The sequence below is a fragment of the Equus asinus genome, chromosome 28 (assembly GCF_041296235.1).
Source record: "Equus asinus isolate D_3611 breed Donkey chromosome 28, EquAss-T2T_v2, whole genome shotgun sequence".
NCBI classification, from domain to species: domain Eukaryota; kingdom Metazoa; phylum Chordata; class Mammalia; order Perissodactyla; family Equidae; genus Equus; species Equus asinus.
Window position 1 is genome coordinate 21,111,160 of NC_091817.1, and position 22,362 is coordinate 21,133,521.

At 41.3% G+C, this 22,362-nt stretch overlaps 1 protein-coding gene across 13 annotated transcripts in view; it reads left to right on the forward strand.

Annotated features, from left to right (window-relative positions):
- Positions 1-22,362, forward strand: part of FTO (FTO alpha-ketoglutarate dependent dioxygenase) — a 352,377-nt gene that overhangs the window by 185,890 nt on the left and 144,125 nt on the right. For all 13 annotated transcript variants that reach the window (XM_014827772.3, XM_070500588.1, XM_070500585.1 and 10 more), the window contains one exon: positions 10,863-10,987. In XM_014827772.3, the coding sequence (XP_014683258.1) occupies positions 10,863-10,987 (125 nt within the window). The remainder of the gene's footprint in view (positions 1-10,862; positions 10,988-22,362) is intronic.

The window sequence follows — 22,362 nt, forward strand, 5'->3', positions numbered from 1 at the left end:
GACTTTAGAAAGATACTTTTATGTATATTACTTTTTTATTATGTATATTGTATAATATAAAAGTATTTGTAATATTTTGTATATTTCAAAGTATACACACACACACACACTTTGTATAATTTATTAGAGCTTCCGTTGCTTCCGTTTGTTACATTTATCATTCTCGTTCTATTAACTATTCTCGAATTTGCAGTAGCCTTAATTCAAGCAGCCAACAGTGAGTTAGAAATGTAAAGAATTAGCATCAGTGCTTTTGCCACTAATGTGTATTGCTCTTGGGCATTTAACCTTCTCAATCTTAGTTTTTCCGTCTGCAAAATGGGAATTACATTATCAGCATACCTTATAGAGCATAATAAAACAAAATAAATATTTATAAGGTAATGATCAATGAAAACGTTCTCTCGTCCTTACAAGAATCTTGCATCTTCATTGCCACATCATTGAGTTCATTTCAATACTTTTCTTTCTTTTTTCTTTCAAGAGTCTTGCTCATGCTCTCTGTTTCATGATTTCGTTTATTAGTTTAGCCGCTCATCCTGGAAAGCACCAGCGTGTTCTGAGGCAGGAGAGGCAGCAGAGAGGCAGGGAATTTCCCATTGGCTTGGAGCTCTAAATGGGCTGTTAGCTCATTTCAGCAGTAGAGGCAATTATGATCGTGCTAATGAATAGGCAGTCAAGTGGAATTTCCCATAGATGGTGTCTTCTGGTGTGAGGATACTTTCAACACCTAAAAATCCTCAGACATAAAACAGTGTATAAATATTTTCTAATGAAAAGTGCCAACAAAGTCGTCCCCGCCAACACATGTCAGCACTGACAAAGGAAACTGCTGATGGTCTTACAACTTTTGGTGCTGTCATTTGAAAATCCTTGAAAGGAAAACATTGTGGAAATGTATATATATTCCCCTCAGACCGAAAATAACAGTCTGCAAAGATTTTAGTCATGGATGAAGCTAATAGACTGCAAGTTGGGGTAGATTTGCACCTGAAGTGGCACCTTCCTCTTTTGCCTGGAGTGGAGCGTCACCCAGAGCCGACAGTGGAACAACTGCAAAATAAATTGATATTCTTTCCCACATCAAATGGATTCATTTCACAGTGATGGGAAAGGGAGGTGAGGGTAATAAGAGTGTGTTTGTGAGGCTTTCTCCCCTCGTGGATAGGTTTTGTTTTTTTTCTTGTTTTTAAAGAAAGCTAATGCTTCAAAAGCTAGAATGATTCCTGGGCTCTCTTGGTAAGACTAATTATGCTGTTCCTTTCACCTCTCTGTGAATCAGCTTTATGATATGGGCTGCATGTAATAGTGACTGAGAGTAGACCCTTCTGAAACAAACGAATCTATTAGGCTACTTGGAAAACTGAGGGAAAAAAGAACAATGATTTTTGTAAACTCCATAAAGGTCAAAAAAAGGCTTTCGCTAAGTATGCAGAGACTAGAAATCAAATCCCATTTCCTATCATAAGAAGCCCGTTGTTTTAGCCACAGTAGTTAATGTACTGTATGTGAAAGATTTAAGACTAGTTGGAAAGCTTTGCTTCTGTTTTATTAGGCTGCTATTGAAAAGCCAACAGCGTAACTTCGACTAGGTGCTTTGAGATTTCTTAATGGGCTGTCAGGGGCAAGACACCAGGGCTGTGCTATACTAGCTCCTTCCTGTACATTAAAACAACAGGGGCCAAGCGATCACATACAGAAGTATGAATTACTTGATGCTTTCTCTGTTCCATATGGCCAGCCATGTCTTTGGCAATTAATCATGTGCAAAATCAGTCGAGTGCTCTCTGAAGCATTGAAGTCAACGTTTCGTTGTACCTGTGCCAGTAGGGGCAGTGGGGTTGCAAGCGTAAAATAGCAGGATGAGGGGCTGCTGGCGCCAAGGCCCAAGCAGCTGGCTTCTATAAACAACACTTTTTTTCCTCTTCACCATTTTTTTCTTTTTTCTTTTTCTTCTTTTTTTTTTTTTGCCTTCCTTGACAAACACATGGACCGTTTTTCACCATCATCTGAAACACCAAAGTTGCCAGCTGGAGCTCTGGGGTCTAGCTTCTGTTTGCTGCCCCGGCACCCCAGGTTAAACGTATAGGGCTGGCCATCGTTCCCTCCAGCAGCCTGGGCATTCCAGCGGTCACGCCACAACTGTCTTGAGAGTTCATGCGGTACCAGGCAGACTGCTGGGGCTCTGTAGCTTTTGGTGAATCACATGAGATATAGTGATTTGTGTCCTGGGAGGAGGAGAAAAATGGGGAGGTACTATGAAAGTACTTTGGGAAAAAGTGAAGTAATTATTCAAATTCATGGCTGTTGTGTTTTAGGATTTTTAAAAAAATCAGTATCTGTATCTTCTGTGATCTTTTCTCCCCAATTTTTTTTACACATAATGCTGCTGATGATAGTAATAGTAACAATTTCTGACATTTATTGGGCTTTTTGTATGTGCCAAGCACTATGCAAAGCGCTTCAGATGGATGATCTCATATAATCGTCACCAGAACTTTAGCTGCTAGCCCATACACCCCTTTACTGATGAGGAAACTGGTCAAGGAGACGTTCTCCCTGAGTTCTTTCCCCACAGACATTCTTGATTACTCTCAGCTCCCTTAGCTTAATAGAACATGACAGAGAAATACTAAAATACATCTTACTGGTACATTCAAATAGAGTGGATCTTTGAGCTGAACTGAACCAAGCGTATCTTTAGGTGGGAATAAAAAGCCACTTTGTTGGCAGCCTCCAGGATGCTTCTGCCTTTGTGCTTTCCTTTCAGGACAGTCTAGCTTATCTCCTGCTTTCCGTGGTCAGGAGAATATGAGGGGTGGGGGAGGGGAGGGCAAGGATGAGGCCGGCAGCCTGAAGTAGTCCAGTAGACGTGGCACCCATGGTGACTTGGTGTTATCTCTTAGCTGAGGTCATCCAGGATGTGTTTTCTCAAATTCAGGAAACAGGGGAAAGAAAGTTTTAACATTGTGTAAACATTAGCACCCCCAAAACCTCCTGCTCCTGGAGAGGGAGATAAAGTAGGCAAAAAGGCTGCGAGGGATGTTTATTTGTTCTGCTGGGCTGTGGATCCAAGTGCGCTGGAAATCTTTGGTGGTGCCCAGTCTGGTTTAGAAAAAGTGAAGGCATCACTCAGCATCGAGCTCCAGAGGCTCACAAAAGAGCCATCTGAAGCTGACAATCAGTAAATGAAGGAAGACCTGAGATCGACCTTTCTTTGATGGGACTAAGGCTATCTCAGTGGGTTCTGTGCCTTTCTTCTTTAAAAAAAAAAAAAAAAAAAGGAAAGAAAGAAAGAAAAAAAAGTATTCCTGGACTTTTGAAGAGGGAGCCCTGGTTGGTTTTTTGACAGCCCGTGGCAATGTTGATGTGAGGAAATAGCTTTCCCAGCTGATAACATCTTAAACCAAGTTTCTTCACAAGTTGGACCTTTAGCCCTCATTATCAGTCAGAGCATAGCTTTGTAATTTGTGTGTGCAGAGGGGAAATACAACCCTAACATGAGGCAGATACGGAGGTAAAAAGTGTTAGGAACAGCGTTTTCCCCATGATGACAGCGTTACTTTTGGGTGGTGGTGAGGGTCGGGTGATGGGAAGGTGGGAAAGGTATGCAGTTCTGGCTTCCTGGTATTTATATGCCTTTTGAAATTGGAAAAACAGCAGCAGAATTTTTTTTTAATGAACTATGCAGAGGGATGCGTCTCCTTAGGCAAAGTTCTCTGATTTGTAAGAAGGATGGATTAAATCTGAGTTTTGGACTTAAAGGCCTATCAGAAGCAGTTACCCAAAATCAGAAAGGAACCAAAAGATTTAAAGAGTTATATAAAATGATTAGTAAGGTGTAAATACTGTAATTCTCCTTGTAAATCTCAGAGTGTCTGAAAACCTTATGTGCTACAAATTCTGCGTGTCACACGTATGTCCATATGTGCTTTTCTTGTGATACCCTAGAATTAGGACATACCAAAAGTTACTGAATGTAAAAATATATCCAACAAGAATTTAGGTAATTTGCTCCGTTTTAATTGAATAAATTCAGAATTTTCTAAGAAAGATGTAAAACTTAAGCCTAAAAGTCAGAGCTTCTTGGAGCCTTAGAGTTTTGATTTCTCTTTTCTCATTCTCAGTCTCTCTCTCTCGTTCTCTTTCTGGTTGTGGATTTTTTACTTTTGTTTTAGGCATAAAGTTTTCAGCCAGGAGAAACTACAAACACTGGGGAATTCTTGGAGGTCCTTAGGATGCTACGGGATTGCCAGAGTCCCAAGCAGTTTTCTCTACAGAAATGGAGAATGTGAGACTTCTTCCTTTGGCTTATTAGGAGGGTCTGCATAGATTAAGTGTGATCATAGTGTAGTAAAACTGTATATTTTCAGACACGTTCATCCCAAGGAGTAGTTCTAAGTAGTCACCTAGGGATTGCGTGTACTTACTTTTCTTGATGCTATTGCTTAAAAATAGTTTTTACAACTGTTTTCTTAGAATTATCTTCAGGAATAATTTGAATCAAACCAAAGCTTGTTTCACGTATTATTTTTGATCTTGAATAGTACTTTCTGGCTTCATTGTTCACCTTATTCACCAGACATGCTCTGGCGTGTCATTTGGCTTCATTTATTCAACAGGCATCTATCAGGAGTCTACTTTCATGAGATGGTGCCAACTAGGCACCTTGGAGGATATTGAAAAATGGATATGGACTGTATCTGTTCTGATAGAGCTCACATTTTGGAGCAGGAAACAGCTAATGAATAAATGTGGGCAATGGAGTGTAACATGGTTTAGGAGATGCTCAGGAGTGACACCTGAGAAGGGGTGATCAACTCTATCTACTTTGGTAGTAGGATGTGTTCATAGACGACTCCACAGAGGAGGTGTTATCTGAGATGTTTCTTGAAGGATTAATATCACTGGTAAGTTATACAACCAGGTACAAGTAAATGTATAGTATAGAACAGCTATGTGTTTTCAGGGAACTCCTGTTAGTTTTATATGGAATAGAAGAAGACAGGAGATAAAATTTGAGAAGTAAGCAAGACCTATATTAAGAAGTGGTTTTTCTGTCAGGTTGAGGAATTTGGACTTTAAAAAAAAATTGTTCTCTTTATATCCCTCAAATACCAATAGCTGAAGCACGTATGAACAGAGCTGCTTTGGTTTAGGTGAGATTTTGGAGTCTGAAGCTCCTTGTCTCCTTCGACCCTAAGATACTTCCTGGAAACATCAGGTCTTCATGAAGACAGCTTGAAACCACTGCTGAAGGTAATGCTGAATTTGAATTAGAAAGGAAGTAACATGTCCCACTTGCCCTTTGAAAAGATTACTCTTTTAGGAGGAAAATTCATGAAAGGGGTGAGATTGACGCAGAGAGACTAGTTTGGACACCGTTTCGTGGTCCAGATGAGAGATGGGCGTGACTAAGCGTGTGGCAGCGGGAAAGAGTCATCGTGATCAGAGAGGAAGGAAGACAGGATTTAATGTTTGGGTATAGGGAGTGCAGGGTGGGGAAGAGGAAGAGACTAGGTCACTCCTAGTTGTCCAGTTTGGGTGATTGCCTTGAAAGTGCTGTTTCCACTAGGGAAATATAGGAGAAGGAGCAGGTTGATGAGAAGGAAAGAGATTGGAGAGCAAAAATAGTTCAAATGTTTGAGGTGTATGTTTAAGGAGAGATAGCCAGTCATTAGCTATATGGGGCTAGAGCTCAGTGGAGAGGTCTGTTTGAAGGTAGAAGTGTGGATATCATTAGTCTACAGGGGACCCTTAAAGCCATTGGAGCGAGAGATCACCCACAGAGAGAGTAAGCAGAAGAGATGAGAGGAGAAAAATTACCCCAGGCTGCCTTTTTATAATAAATCCTAGCCCCGCCTATTCCCTGCCAACCACTAATTTGTTCTCTGTCCCTATAATTTGCCTTTTCCAGAATGTCAAATACATGACATCATACCCTGTTTCATCTCTGGAGACTGGCTTCTTTCATTCAGCATAATGCCTTTGCGATTCATCCAAGTGGTTTCAAGTGTCAGTTTCTCTTCCCTTTTTATTGCTGAGCAGTATTCCATTGTATGGATGTACCAGTGTGTGTTCATCCATTTACTCTTTGAAGGACATTTAGGATGTTTTGAGTTTTGGGCAATTATGAATAAAGCTGCTGTAAACATTTGTATACATGTTTGTGTGTGAACATAACTTTTTATATCTTTAGGTAAATCCCTAGAAATGGAATTGCTGAGTCATATGTTAAGTGTGTGTGTAAGTTTACAGGAAACTGCTAAACTGCTTACCAGAATGGCAGTATTTTCCCCACGAGCAAAGTATAAATTTAAAAACTCGAACACTGTTTTAAATGCTCTTGGGTTGAGCTTGGCGAATTTTGTTCCACCATTCCTTGGGGTTTTGAAGAGACGCCCCGTGACAAAGGAAGAGCCTCTAGGTCCTCCATATCATCTTCGAAGCGGACTGCTCCAGGTTTTTTGTTTTACATATTGCGTTCTGTGTAAGAATACCTTTCGGGAGAAGAGAGGTTTCTCTGTGAGATATTTGGAAAGCATTGCAGTAGGGCAGTGCGTCCAGAGCGAGGGGTGTGGACCATGGGTATTTCCCTGGGCGATGCTAGATGGTACTCCAGGACTCTGCACACAGCAAGGACCACACTGAGAAAGTGATTCCATCTTCAGCTCCTTCTCAATCCATGTGATTATGTCAAGGAGGCCTTCATTTAGACTGATGTGTCTTTAACATTCTCCAACACTTGTTAATGCCCTCTTTTACAAAGAGGGAGCAGGCTTCCAGTCTCAGAGCCTTCAGCAAAAAATACTGTCTACAGTCATGCACTGCATAATGACGTTTCAGTCAACGACAGACTGTGTATAACTCAGTGGTCTCCTAAGCTTAGTACCAGGTAGCCTAGTAGGTGTGTAGTGGGCCGGCCCATCTAGGTGTGTGTGAGGGCACTCTATGATGTTCGCACCACGATGAAATCGCCTAAGGGTGCGTTTCTCAGGATGTGTCCCTGTCATTAGCAATGCGTGACTGTAGAATGAAACAAATATATAGCATTTAAAAAAAGTATATTGTTTTTATGGTTATCTTCTCATTTATGGTTTTCCATTTTTCTTTTGAAGTGAATTTATATTTTTAAAAATGGGTCAATTTAAAGAGAAATATTGAATATTATATACCTTATACACAAATATGGCAAGAATTATGAGAATGTGCTAGAACGACTGTTTGGAAAACGCTGAACTGGGGGATCCAGTTATTTAAATAAATCAAAGTGGGTCCTTTGTGAAGTGAAGAGAGCTCCTTGGTAAAGCTCAGTAAAAGCTAAGTCTCTTAGTTTATCTATTTTATGAGTTTATGTGTTTATATATATAATAATAACTTCTTAAAGCCAGTCCTGGTGGTCTACTGGTTAAGATTCTGTGCTCTCACCACCACAGCCCGGGTTTGTTTCTCTGTCAGGGAACCACACCACCCATCTGTCAGTTGTCACACTGTGGTGGCTGCATGTTGCTGTGATGCTGAAAGCTGCGCCACTGGGATTTCAAATACCAGCAGTGTCACCCATGGTGGACAGGTTTCAGTGGAGCTTCTAGACTAAGACAGACTAGGAAGAAGGACCTGGACACCCACTTCTGAAAAAAATTGGCCGTGAATAGCAGCAGAGCACTGTCTGATACAGCATCAGAAGGTGAGAGGATGGCGCAAAAAGACCCGGCAGATTCCACTCTGCCGCACGCCAGGTCTCTAGGAGTCGGAATTGACTCGACGGCGCTAACAACAAAATTTCTTAAAAGAAGACCGTGTTTCCATTAGTCTTTGTTTTTGCAGTGCTTGCTTTTCAAGTTCCTTCTTTATTCACTGATTTTAAGCCATTAAATAAGCAGTGAGGATACAGTGGTGAACTACACAGACAAGGTCCTCTGCCCTCGTGACACTTATTTCCTTAACTCCTTCCTCCTTCCCCTCTTCGAGGCTGTTCAGGACCCCTGCAAAACAAGGGCGTCTGGATAACGTTTAAATGATGTGAAAGACAAAGAAGTGATAAATGGCTTTTTAAAAAAGTTATTTTGATACTGTCAAATAGAGAAGTAATTTTATTTTCATCATGTCTTTGGAACCGTCTAGATGTGCTCTTCGTCTTCTGTTTGAAACATTTTTGCATTTTGTTAAAGTAATACGTACCTGCAGACGTCGTGATGAACTACATGACTTTTTGGGGCACCTTCTAAGCTTCGGTACGTGAGGCAGGGTGTCACAGAGGAGCAATGCTGTTGTTAGAACGCACGTTGATGCAAGGACCTTTCTGAAATTAGACATCTTTTACACTAGAGGTCACAAATTGGCATCTACCTGAATTCTTTTCAGCCATTGGTATTTCTTGTTTGGCCCACGTGGTATTTAAAATTAAAAAAAAAAAAAATTAGTGGGGCTGACCCAGTGGTGCAGTGGTTAAGTTCAGTGCAGTCTGGGCTCTGCTTTGGTGGCCTGGAGTTTGCAGGTTCGGATCCTGGTCGTGGACCTGCACCACTCATCAAGCCACGCTGTGGCAGCAACCCACATACAAAATAGAGGAAGATAGGCGCAAGATGTTAGCTCAGGGCCAATCTTCCTCACCAAAAGAAAAAAGAAATAGTTTCCAACATTTAAAAATCAGGAGTTTTTATATTTTAAAAAAACCAGATTTCTTGTTTTTCTTTGAAAATTCATGAATCTGGCGCCAATGAATCAGCTTTTCTGAATGGCAGGGTTGGCTGTTCCTGAATAATGGCTGCCTCTTTGGACAGAGCATGTGCTCTCTTCAGGTAACCTTTGCTTAACTCATTCATGTTACCTTCCTGGCCCTAGTGGGTATTTGAAATTGGAAGCCCTGCTTTAGCCATTTGGAGCCTGGGCTTCATGCAGTAGAAACTGAGCATTCTTCCCTGTGCTGAAAATGTTATTGCCCTGGAAGCCCACTGAGTGTCCAGTTGGGTATATCTCCTGGTATAGTAGATGTAACTCTGGACCTGGCAGGCAGAGGTCGGGGTGCTTTCCCTATGTAGTGCTAGTCAGGTTATGTTGGACCCTTGACAATGGAGATACCACTTCCTGTCTTAGCTGTTTATATCAGGTAGGGTTTTTTATTGTAATCACCAGAAACCGATCCTGGTGAGTAGGATTTTATTGAAAAGATATTGGACAACTCAAGGTATCAAAAGAAAGGAGAATGATCTGGACTCAAGAAACTTCAGGAAACCAGGACTACTTTGAGGACCATGGGTGGTAGGAACTAAGGAAATTGATAAATTGCCTCCAGATTGTTTCCCTTCCTTTGCTGTTCTGCTTAAGGGTCTAAAGTCCTGGAAAAGAGAATCAGGTTGGCCTGGCCCACATCCTTGATGGGGGACAGTGGGACACTTTGGTTGGCAGTCCCTCTAAGACTCGTGTACAGTAAAAGACTTCCCCAAGAGATCTGGGTGCTCTTCCAGGAAAGGGGAACTGGGTGTGGATGGAAGGCAACCAAAATGACAAATGTCCATTACACCTCTTCTCAAGGTTGTCGTGAAGATATTAAATACACACTGTAAAACACTGTAGAGGAGTAAGGAAGGAGTATTTCAACTTACATGAGAAGCAAAGCGTAAGTGTGCTCTGTAAGTAAATGAAGGTATTGGCATCAGTTAGATAAGGCATACATTGGGTGACTAGAACAGAGAAAGTGACAATTTCATTCTTTTTAGCAATTGCTTTGGTTATAACATCTCCCAAGAAGCCACATTAACTTTAAATGAAAAACAATGTCTGTAAATCCTAAAGGTTTCTATTCGTTACGTGAAGATAAATACTGTGATGAAAAGTTCTGTGATTAAAACTTGAAAGGCATTTGCTCACTCAAATTTCAAGAATCAGTAGAATACCTCTCATTGTTTTCTTAATTGTTTTTATAATGTTACATAAATTTGCATGTTTAAAATACATGCATTCAAAAAGAGCATGCAGGGGTGACTTGGAGATGAAATTGAAGTGACAGTTTCAAATTCAAGTTTTCCTGTAATGCTACTGTTGGAGCGAGCAGGGTGTGATGTGCTGGGCTTCGCTGATTCTGAAAGCAGCTGACATTTCCCAGCACTGGGGACAGGCGTGGGTGTTTTTGTATTCACCTGTGAGCCTAATTTCTTCTAAGGACCATAGTCACGATCATAGAATAAGTGATTCTTCCCAAAATCGTGAGTCTACTGTGCATAAGAATCCTGTACATATTATTTGAAATATGTAGTGGATTTTCAAAGCCGAGAAGACAGTCATTGAGATACAATAGTCTTTTGGGTTTTTGAGCTCTTATTCTTTCGTTCTTTGCAAGATCTTGATTTGCAACACACAAGGAAAATGAGTGAGCCAAAAAAAAAATTGCTGGCATGGCTGGAAATAGAAATTAATGATTCAAATAAGAGAGGCAGTACAGACAGCCTCAGCTGGGTGGCAGGAAGCGGAGAGAGCGAAAGTCAGAGACTGCTCTTTTTTAAAAGGCAAAACAAACAACTCACAGTGAAGTGTACGTGAAAATCATTTCTAATAATAGCTCATGGTAGGCAATTCCCAGGAAAAAAATCGTTGGTGCGCTGAGAAAATGAGAGTGAGAATGCACAGTATCTTGATGTGTTACTTAAGGCAATGGAGCTTTAGAGTTTACCTTCTGTGCCATGTACATTGATTAAATACAAAATATATGCTGGCCATTTTTGACCATCATTTACTGTATTGATTTGTTAGCAGGGGAACTGTAATAAAAAAGCCATTGATTTACTGTCCTTATTTGCTTATGGGCTTTTTTTTATTATTAATTTTTCACTTTTTCTTTCTCCTTTTTGGATCATTTCTTCTAGACAAATGCTGTGCTTCATGAAGTTAGACGAGAGGGGGTCCCCGTGGAACAAAGGAATGAGATCTTGACTGCCATCCTTGCGTCGCTCACTACACGCCAGAACCTGAGGAGGGAATGGCATGCCAGGTTAGTTCTGTCATGAGATGGGATTTATTGTCCCTGAAAAACAAGAGCTATATTTGCTCAGCCCTTCTTCACAGCTAGTCTCATCTCTCTCATTTGAGGGGCCATGAAAAATAAGCAAGTTACAGATGCTTTCAGCCACGAGGTTAGCTTTCCTGCACGTGGTACCTACATTAATTGTAATGATCCATGATGTCATCTGTATGTGCGTATGATTTATCCCTGAGTATAACGTTTAGTATATATGTTTGCATCTTGAGCATAATGTAATATAAGTACCTGATGCGGAAGAACCCTTTTACTCAACAGTCTAAAATACCAACATTGCTACTTAGTTAATAGTGCTCTTATATCACGCAATGAGAGGCAGAGTGCTTGGAAGTCGTCCATTGATCAACCCCATTTTTAGAATTGACCAAGCAGGAATTACTTTGGCTTCAACCTAGTTTCTTTGCACATGGACTTACCTGTAGGTAGAAAGCTGTTACTGGTAGAGAGTTTCTACAAATCATCACTTTTTACAGAATTGATGCACGCATACGAAGTATCATGTTATCCTGCTCTTATTTGAAAAACAATTGATGAGTGGAAGGATGGAACTGGTTCCCCCAAATGTTAGGGTTATCCTTGAGAGCTGTAGTTTGTAAAAATTGTTGCATTATCATCTGTCTCTAAGCAAGAGGGAGAGGAGTCAGAAAGATTATGCTATATTTTGTGTCAGAGTCTTATTTGATGCTTAAAAGCCTATGTGCCTGGGAGTCAAGAACATTTATTGATAGCCATAATATTCTCCAAATGAGTTCATGCAACAGAATTTACAATAATTGATGGCTTTACTAGTAACAATTATCATAAAAATAGATTTGTCTGAACAGAGCTGAAGATGAGCATTTTCCAAGAAGGGAGACAGTAAAGAGTATGAACTATCCTTCTGATTGGGTATCGAGAAGCCACTTTTTCAAATAAGTGTGTTGTCTCTGAATTTAGACTTGCATTGAAACAATAATTTCTGAATTCCCAGTGATATTTTCCCCTTCCTCCCTTTTTCCTAGTGTGGTCAGAGTAAATGACGGACAGTTTTAACTGTAGTAATTAAGTGAGTTCTAATTTAAGTTTCAATAATTAATTTTTAAATTTCCCTTGTATTACAATTTAAGTATGTATATTCATTAAAGTATGTGTATTTTATTAAATAATGGAATATGAGTTGGGGGGACATCTAAGAGGTTTCTCTCTCTCTGTTTGACCTTTTATATCTTTTTCCCCTGATGATTCGTATTAAATAGGAAAGGGAGAAAGAAAGAAAGAATTTCCCTGTCATCTCTCTTCCATCCCCCATCCCTCCAAAGCCCTCACAGTCCAGAGACCAAATGTGGAGAATGGATGTCTTCTGTTGAGTGCATTTGGTTTGTTAACAATAATTTCCTAATACACCAAATCATCGGACAACATGACCAAAATGGCCTGTTTAAAAGGAGTCTGGTTTCAGCATTTCTGGCCCCTACTGCTAACAATTTAATCAGGAGCTGGAGCCAGTGTTGAAGTTGATGTAGTCTAGCCTCTGAAACAAAAATTCTCCAGTCCTTTGTCGTAGGGGAGGAGAGAAGAAAGGGCTTAGCAGCTGACACTATGCAGACCTCCTTAAAACTAAACACCTGAAAGAAAATTTCAAGAGGGTGGTGTCCTGAGAGCTCAGAAGGAAAAGTGTCCTGAGAGTATTAAATAACCGTAATCCTCCCCCACCCCTTCTGCACCCCATTTGATGTTTCCCATCCGGGTGACCCATCTGAAAGACTCATCCATATGCTCCGTATAAACAGACTGTTACCACACACCATCCTTTTCCTCATCAAAGCTTCATCGGGCCGTCTGGAATCGGGCATTGCCTCAAGTAGCCATCAGGCATGTGGTGGTGAAAGTTATAAACCATCCACGGCAGTGCTAACCGAGCTGCCTGTGTTTTAGAGATTGGCCTATTGTGTACTTTGGAATTACACGAGGAAAAATGTGCTTTGACAGAAAATAATTAGCGCTCGCCAAAGGCCCAAGCAATAGGTTACAGTATTTTACTTTCATCAAAGCTATCAGGGGATCAGTTAGATTAGATAATAGAAATTTTTTCCTCTGAAAGTTAAATACAGATGACTCTAATTACCTTATATTGCACGTTAGAGAATGCGTTATGAATAGCACAACTCCAAGAAATGTAGGCCCGCGGAGCCTCCGCAGCTGGCAGTGACTGCAGCAGCGTCCGCTGTAGTGAGCGTTCCCACCCCCTCTCTTCAGCAGGTTCATTTGCAAGAAGAGTAGGGAGAATATTTTAAGCGAAACTTGTAATTTGGTTTTAAAATATTTGTCTCTCTCTCTCAGGCCAGCAGCCAAGCCATTGTCTGGGGCTCGCTGAAGTCTCTTAAACTGGAAGCATATGTTCCCTGTAATTTAGCTTTTTGAGGAAAGTGTCAATTCTGCATGACTCGGGGTAACTGAGTTTGTCACAGTGTCACACAACGCTGCAATTCTAGAGACACGTCTGAGTGCCGTGGGTTTCCTTCCCCAAGCTCGGTAATCCCAGAAACAACCCTCTCTAAATCGGCTTATTAGGGCTGTCTATTCACTGCCCCAGAGCTGAATGATCCAAAGTACGTGGGGAGAAGCTGTGTGAATGCAGGGTAAGTGTTAACAGAAGTGGTACAGAATTTTTGAAGATTTAGCTTTGTTTATACAGTCCACTCTGCCTGATGGACAGCTTGTTATAGCTTTTAAAGAACTGAGCAAGCCTCTGATCTGACCCCTTCTTGACCTCTGCAGCCCAAAGGTCAGTCTGCAGCTAATAAACTCTGAGGTTCTTAGGGTCTACTGTAGGAAAAGGCAGAAAAAGAGCAGCTGCAAGACTGGGTATCCCAGGATAGGCTGCTTTAGGGTCACTCTCTGATAATGAAAATGATTACCAAATTATATGGAAGTTTAACCGCAATAGTGAGGGAGAGGAGGGTGGAGCCCAGCGTATTAGGTTTGATAAATGAACTGTGAAGAGGCCCATCTGGCTCTCAACATCTTTTCTCCCCCTCTTTCCCTACCAAGGGGAAACATTTTAAAATAACAGCAGTACATATAGACTCAATGACCCATGCAGGGAGCTGGAATGGATTAAGATTTAATGGTGACAGTGGAGGAAATTATCATTTGAAAAGTGGACTAAAGAAAAGGTACAGTTCAATGTCCATGCCCAAGTTGCTTTTCTAAATAAAATACGGTAAAAATCAGTGCCTTTGTTTATTTTACACAAATCTCTAGCCTCTTTCCTAGATTGCTGAGAATTTTGAAGCCGTGTTCATCACGGAATAATTCTTTGTAGTCAGCTTAAGGAAAGGAGTGGGCTGCCTCTGCCTTGAACATGTCAAAATGAGAATCCCCTTTTGTTTTTTTTCTGCTTGGTTGCTCAATTTAGAGAATGTAGGTAAATCAAGTTGTAGAGAAAATGCTTTACAAAAAAAGTGTGATCCATTTCAGCACTTGGCCACTGAACATTGTGCACCTTTTGATACTGACTATGCATGTGACTCTTGCACACTGTTTTATTCTTGCTACAATTTGGCAGTTTTCCTGTTAAAATAAGAAGAAAGCACTTAATTGAGTAGATATGTTTGTTCCTTTCTTCATTCCTTTTTCAAAGAAACATCACAGCGATGCTAATTAGTGCCAACAGTTAGTGGGTCACAAGCTATATGTCCACTCACTGTTAATTTGATAAAGTCATCTATCTAAAGCTGTCTCCCAGCGTCCTGTGAACAGTGAGTGGCCTGGTTTCTGACCAGTGACATTGGAGTTCACAAAGCTCTGCACTCTTCGTCAGGGCCGGTTAGCACATCCCACGACGCTACTTTCTGAAACAAGAAAGATTTTATTCAATAGGCATTTTTTCATATTTTGTGTACTATTATATACCAAATACTGCATGAGATACTCTGCATGAGAGAGAATGTGCTCAGCAGCCCATTTAAGTATGTCTCTGGGAATGTGACTTTAGCCAGTTCCTAGAAAGAGGCTGTGGAGGGCAGTGAAAAGGAAGGAGGTGGAGCCATTGTTTCCGCAAGAGAGAGGCAGGTTGCTCTAACCCTCTCAGGAAAGCATTGAATTGGAGATGTATTTTGAAGACTGGCATTGCTGTACTGTTGGAAACCCCTTATATTGAACTACATTGTCTACATAATACAAGCCTCACCCAGACAATAATTATATTTAAAATAGAAATAAAAAGCTTCTAAACCTTACCCAAAGTTAGCAAATTTGTCATCTTAGGTTTTGACTTGAGTATGTTTGTTCATGGGGATTTACGATGAGCAGAAAGCTGGGTGAAGGATAATGCAGAGAGATGAGGGGCACTTTTAGAATTAACTGTGCTTTTTAACTTTCAAGTAGTGCCTTTACATTTTTGCTAAGTAAGGTCGAATGCAAAAATAAGATGAAAGCCAGGCCATTAGGGTTTTAAAAATTGAGATATAATTCATATAACGTAAAACTAATCATTTAAAAGTGTACAGTTAAGTGATTTTTTTTAGTGTATTTACAAGATTATGCAACGTTATCCAATTCCAGAACATTTCTCTTACCCCAAAATGAAACCCTGGACCTATTAACAGCCACTCTTAGTTCCCCTTTCTCCTCAGAGTCCCTGACAACCACTAATTTACCTTCTGTCTCCATAGATTTGCCTATTCTGGACATTTCGTATGAATGGAATCATACCATATGTGGCCTTTTGTATCTGGCGTCTTTCATTTAGTGTAATGATTTCATTTAGCGTAATGATATTGTAGCATATCAGTATTTCATTGCTTGTTATGGCCAAGTAATATTCCATTGTGTGGCTGGACCACATTTTATTTACACATTCGTCAGTTGATGGACATTTGGATTGTTTCCACTTTTTGGAAACAATCTACTTTTTGGAAAGCATTATGAATAATACTGCTCTGTACATTCACGTACAGGTTTTTGAGTGAATGTTTTCAGTTCCTTTGAGTGTATACCTAGGAATGAAATTGCTAAGTCGTATGGTAATGCTATGTTCACCTTTCTGAGACATTTCCAGACTGTTGTCCACATCTGCTGCACCATTTTACATTCCTACCAGTAGTACACAAAGGTTCCAACTTTTCCACAACTCATCAACACTTATTATTTTCCTTTTTTTTTTCAATTATAGACATCCTAGTGGTATCGCTGTGGTTTTCTTTGCATTTCCCTGATGACTAATGATGTTGAGCATCTTTTTATGTGTTTATTTAAGACCTAGTTTTTTATTAGGAAATTTTACACTGTGGCAGACTTAAGGACTTACCGCTCCTGTCAATCGTAAGGAGGTGACGAGCCCGTTAGGGGTGTTGGGCTTGTTGACCAAATGGAGTTCCACGTAAAGCCGTCATGAGAGTACAGCTATGCCATTTCCCCGTTACCATGGGTGGGCTGGGCCCTTTATTTATTTGCATGTGGCCCAGCTAATTTGTTTCTGGAGATTCCCTGCATATTCCTTTTACCATTCTCTTATATTTCTTTCATTACTGGACCTCTGAGCCTTGCACACTGTGTATGAATGTAGCCTGATTAAATGGAAACTCTGTCCACTTATAGCCCCTCAACTTCTAGACTCAAACAGGACTTACTGAATTCCCACAGTAGACAGCTTCATTTGGGCCCAGGGAGCTTTAAAATGGTTCTGAGAACAGTTTAAAAAAATATTCATGGAAGTTGCCTAGAAAAGCTTTTAGAACTACTTACTTCCAGTTAAAGTAACTCCCTTGACCTAGATGGCCTTACAGACATGACTTCCCCGTATTGGTCTTTGGCAGCTCAAAAAACTGACAAGTTAGCAATTTTTCTGGATAAGTAAAACTACTATCTTGTGACTGACCATCCTCCTGTTCTTCACAACCCCAACCAACTTGCCTCCAGGATGGATCCACTTCAGGCATCTTTGTTAGGGCTCCAAAATTTAGTTGTTACAACATCTTGTAATGAATAAGACTTCTTTTCCAAGTGAATCAGCTTCAGAACTCTGGTCTGGACAGAATAAGCAAAACAATTCGTGTAAATTACTTGTGTGGATCAACTCTGGCTCTAAGACTAGCGCATGAAGGTTTTATCTTTGGATTTCTAGTCTCTCCTTTTACCTCGTGGCAGGCCTGAATTATACTCAAAACCGACAAGTTGGCCCTGTCCAGTTCGGCAATTAACTATTATTTATTGAGTGCTTATTATGTACAGGTAACTAAACGCTATGGGAAATATCAAGATGATTATGAAACAGACGCAACTCTGAAATAATTTATAGTTTAATGCAGGGGAAGGTTAGTAAGAGCCCAATGGCTTTCATGCAGATTTTCATTCCTTTTTGTGTGAGGCACTGTAGGAAACTGAAAGATGGCTTAGCAATGGAGTCTGCTCCAAGGGAACTTAATAGTTTGTTAGAAGCTTATGAAAAGGAGTAACCTGACATGTATTATATTTGTACTTGATTCTGTGTTTACATTTGTGTCTTTGCTACCAGAATGTAAATGTCACTGGGGCGGAGTATTTTTCTGTCCGCCAGCTGTTTACCTGCACCCCACATCGTTGTACCTGCAGCTGACTCCTCCCTTGGAACAGTGCCCTGCACGAGTAGGGGTATGTCCCCTTGCTGCCTGCTCAGCAGACGTCCCCTGCCTCTAGAAGAGTGCCCTGCACTCAGGGTTATTCAGTGGCTGACTGAATAAAATCGCTTTCCTCTCAGCCCATTCCTGGATTTAGAAGTACTTGGTATTCATTCTTAATTTTGAAGGGTAATGGCCATTTGAGATGTTGGCCTGTGGCTTGTTTGGGTATGTATTCATCTAACCTTGCCAGAGATGGAAACCATGAAATTGGATAGAACGAGAGATCTCTGACGCACAGTTTGCTGGTGTTGTAAGTCCCAAGACAGCACCCCGACCATTGCTTCCCGCATGAAGGAGGAAGGACACTACGTGCTCACTCAGGGGTAGCTGAGGAAGAGCCCAGAAGTGAACACTATGGAACTGAGCTGGGACCAGGACAAAAAAAACATGGTCTCATCCCTGAGCCAGCCATTCCTGATCCCCTGCCCTTCCTGGAGGTGAAATAGAACTGGGTGAGGGAAGGAAAAACAAGGGGAGGGAGCGAGGCCTCTCTGGGGATACTCCTCTGAAGGAGGGGACGGGTTTCAGACCAGGAGGGGAACAGCTGAGGCTAAATGTGGCTTCAAGTCCATATTTCACCGACTCTGGTTACCTGCTGATGTCCTGATGTAGCTATAATGATGTCAGTGGTGAGCATCAGCCTTGGTGACTTGACATTTGGGCCAGAATTTGTTTTCCACCCTAGGGAGTTGTGATCACCAAAAGAGGAATCACTAGCCTTGAGGATGGGCTGTGGGATAATGAGGCTGATGTAATTATCTTCCGAGACAACATTCATTCATGCTAGAGAGAGTGGCTCCTGCTTTTGGCAGGGTTAGTTGGGAACTAGAAGTTGCCACATCTGCAGGTCAGTAGCTGTCCACTCCAGCTAGCTGCATTTGTTTGCAGTGGGGGTGGGGTGGGAAGTGGGGGGTGGTCATGAGGAATGTGTGCAGGAGACTGCAGGGAGGAGCAGGGAGGCACTGGCCTGCTAGTTGCCATCGATGTCTTTCTTTTTTAATGCATCTGTCTCATCTCCTTTAATAATTGCAGTCTCTGCTTTCTGCTGCCCTTAGCAGAAGAATGTCCTTTGTGTCTCTGGACCAGATTACTACATAAAACCTGATAACTCCATAAAACCTCCTCATAAATGTGTAGGAATTGAAACATTGTATAAATTTAGAGCAAAGATTAAATGAGTCTAGAGATAGGGTTACCTTTTCTCCAAGATACAGCAACTTATCTTAAGGAGGCAAGTGTTGTTAATGTTATTACCATTGTTACTGTCATTATTTGAACAGTTTTATGGGGGACAAAAGCCAATTGACTTCTGCACATCTTATTTATAAAATCAACACATCGGCTTCAGTGTGAGCTCTGCTCCTGGTGGTTTCTGACTGTGATTGGTTGCTGGCTGTTTGTTATAGTCTTGAACTTTTTGAGAAAACATTGATTCATTCATTTATTTATTCAGCAAATACTTATTAAGTGCCTACTATTTGCCAAGCACGGTTCCAGGTCCTGGAAATACAGCAGTGAACAAAGCTGATGCAAATTCTTTCATGGAGCTTATATTCTACTGGGATGACAGAACTGTTTTTAAAAACGTATGTAGCTGTCACATCCTGCGTATTCGACAACACCCAGCAGAACCAAAATAAGGTCATTCAGTTGAAATAAAGATATAAAATTTTCTTTTCTGATCTTCATCATAAAATGGTCTCTTGTTATAAAACTTGCATTTCTCGTTCTGGTGGGTCATATTTGTGAGATAGTCATGGAATACCAGTGTTCTGAGGAATACCATCTTAGGGGATCCACAACATAAATTTCTCCTTAGATAACCTGCACCCAGGTTCCCAGTGACTTCAAAAACATGTGTCTCCTTGAAGGCCTTCACTTTAAGGAAGGCTTAAGTTCAGGCCATGTTATATTCTCAAATATCTTTTAAGAGAGAACTGGGGAACCTGTACCCATCTCGTCGGTGTTGGGGGATTACGTGTGATAGATACTCAAGAACTTAATAAATGGGGGGTACTGTGAGGGAGCTCTCTGGCGTATGCCGATGCAGCCAGTGTTCAGCGAGTGCGTCCCTGCTAGCAGACTCTACTGTAGGCCCTGGGGTTATAGAGATGGGTGGCACTTGACTAGAGGAAATGTGCCATACAGTGTAGTATCGTAAGTGCTATGGAAGGGTGAAGTCAGGATTCTGTGGAAAGCCTTGTCCTGGGGAAGGAAGAGGCAGGTTTTCCTGAAGTGTTCTTGTGTGACTCTCCTTATATGCCCAGACACTGTGGGGAATCCTGCTCCACTGTGAAGCTGTGTGGGTCGGGAGCTCTTTGTCTCCAAATAATGAGTGAGAAATAGGGGAGAAGTCTATACGTGATTGTGGGTCATAGGATAAAATCGGGTCTGCCTTCTCTGCAGTGGGACCTCTTTCTCAATGTTAAATGGGGAAAAAATGTTTTCTTTCAGAGTAAATTTCACTAATACGGCGTAGTGATTGGGAGCATAGATTCTGAGTCAGATTGCCTGGGTTTGAATCTTGGATCCACTTCTATGACTGCAGGCAAGTTACTATTATAGATTATAACTAGACAAGTTACTTAACCCCTCTGAACCTCAATTTTCTCATTTATAACTTGCACCGGCAATAATAATGGAACCTATTTCATAGGGCTGATTAAGGGATTCTTTATAAAACCCCTAGAGTGAGTACCTGTAACATACTAGGTGTTCAATAAAAATGACCTGTCATCATCTTCAGCACAAAACGAAAAAGTCAAGAATCAACCCACCCACTCTCATCCACACTGGCCTCTCCTTTGAGAGCATGCCCTCACGTGAAATGCTGGGGCCTGATGTTGCTGATTGGTAGGGAGGAATGGTAAACAGAGCTCGTCCTGTGCCAGGCCCTGCACTAAGCACTGCCCCGGAGATTGACAGACGGATGCTGAATTCCAGTTTGAATCGTACCCCAGCTATAGACTCTGGGCATGTCGCAGACACTCTGGATCTCAGCAACTTCATCTAAAGTGCCTTGATCCAGATGACCTTGAAGGCATCCTCTAGCTCTGACAAGGTACGACTCTCTTAAGTTAGACCCCAGGGAGCAGCTAAAGGAAGGGTAGGTGTTCTTCCTGATGGCTTTTACCCTTCTACTTCCACTATCCTTGGAATCTGCAGTTGTACTAATTTTAACAATTATAGCAGCTAGCATTTATTGAGAACTCGCTAGGTGCCAGACAGTTTTCAATGCTTTATAAAGTGAGAAAATGGAGGCGTAGAGATGCAGAGTAATTTGCCCAAGATAACACAGCTATTAAGTAGCGGAGATGGAGTTTAAACCAAGACAGCCCAGCTCAGACCGTGCGCTGTATGGCCACTACAAGAGCAGCTACAAGGCTTTACTCCTGTGGTTCACACAGTACTCAACTCAGGTCTCGCAGTACCGGGCTTAGAGAGACCTTCCGGCATCCTTCTCAGTGTGGAGATGTGCCGGGGGTGTGTCTGTAAATGTTTATTTCCTCTGGTACCTAAACATGTTTCACACTTTGTAGTTGTAGGTGCATCTCTCTCTATAAAGAAGTAGTTTCTAGCTCATGCTTTTATAAATCTCCCTACATAAATCTTTTAAAGGAAAGTTACTGCCTTTATAGCTATGCCATTTCTTTTGTGTTGGTTACAATCTTTTAGAAGATGGAAGAGTAGGGGGCAGATGAGAACATCAAAGTTTAGCCTCCAAGAATCTTGTAAATCCTTTAAGTGGAGTAATTTTGGGCCTGGGTTAGTCAAGGCTGATTTGAGTAGGTTCCCTTAAGGTGAACGGGTAGCAATGGATCTACTCTGTAACAGGTAAATCACCAGCGGTACAATATGTTTATATCTAGCAAGCAATGTACCGCACATGAAGAATAGTAATTTTATTCTATCTCAGGGGTGTCCCCAATGTAGTTTACAAATTGACTCTGTAATGTATAGTCTAGGTTACAGATAAAGTTTACCTCTGGCTTTCAGTTGAGGAAGTGATGGGGGGAGGGGCTAAGGAACAGCTCTGTTGGCCTGTAGGGGACACTGTTGCATCATTTATCAGAATGATTTTCAGTATCTTGTCCTAGGACAAAAAACAAAACTAACAAATCAAAACCCCAAAATAGGTCAGTCACTTTAACCTTGCTCATTGAGATTATTTGAGTGATTCCAGTGTGTTTAAAATATTCAGTATTTTTCAGGTATTGATCAGACTATTTAGTACCATACATTTCCAAGCTGGGAATGATGGACACGACTTTTCGGATTAGCTTTCTCTCCGTACTCTCCTCAGGAAGGCGTGCTCAAGAGGGCTCGTTTTAGCTTCATAAACCTGTGGGTGTAGTGGACCGCCTTAACTTTTTACTAGGTATGCCCATGTTAAGTTGAAAAGCATCTCAGTTCTGTTATATTCTAAATAAATATCGTAAGCCTTTGAAGGGCATTTTAGAAGTTCTCATTCTCTTCTTTTTATCCATATCTTTTTCTTCACTGAAAGAGAGTCTATTTACTAAGAAAATGAAGTCATGTCTGCAAGGCAGGCTTGTGTAGGGATCGGTCTGAACTCCAGGAAGCACACGGCCAGATGCTCGGCACGGCTCATGGTTCGGCATGCCTCTCTTTCCAGACGGTCGACAGCCTCTGTATCCATCCAGGTGCCCTGTGGCCTTGCCAGCA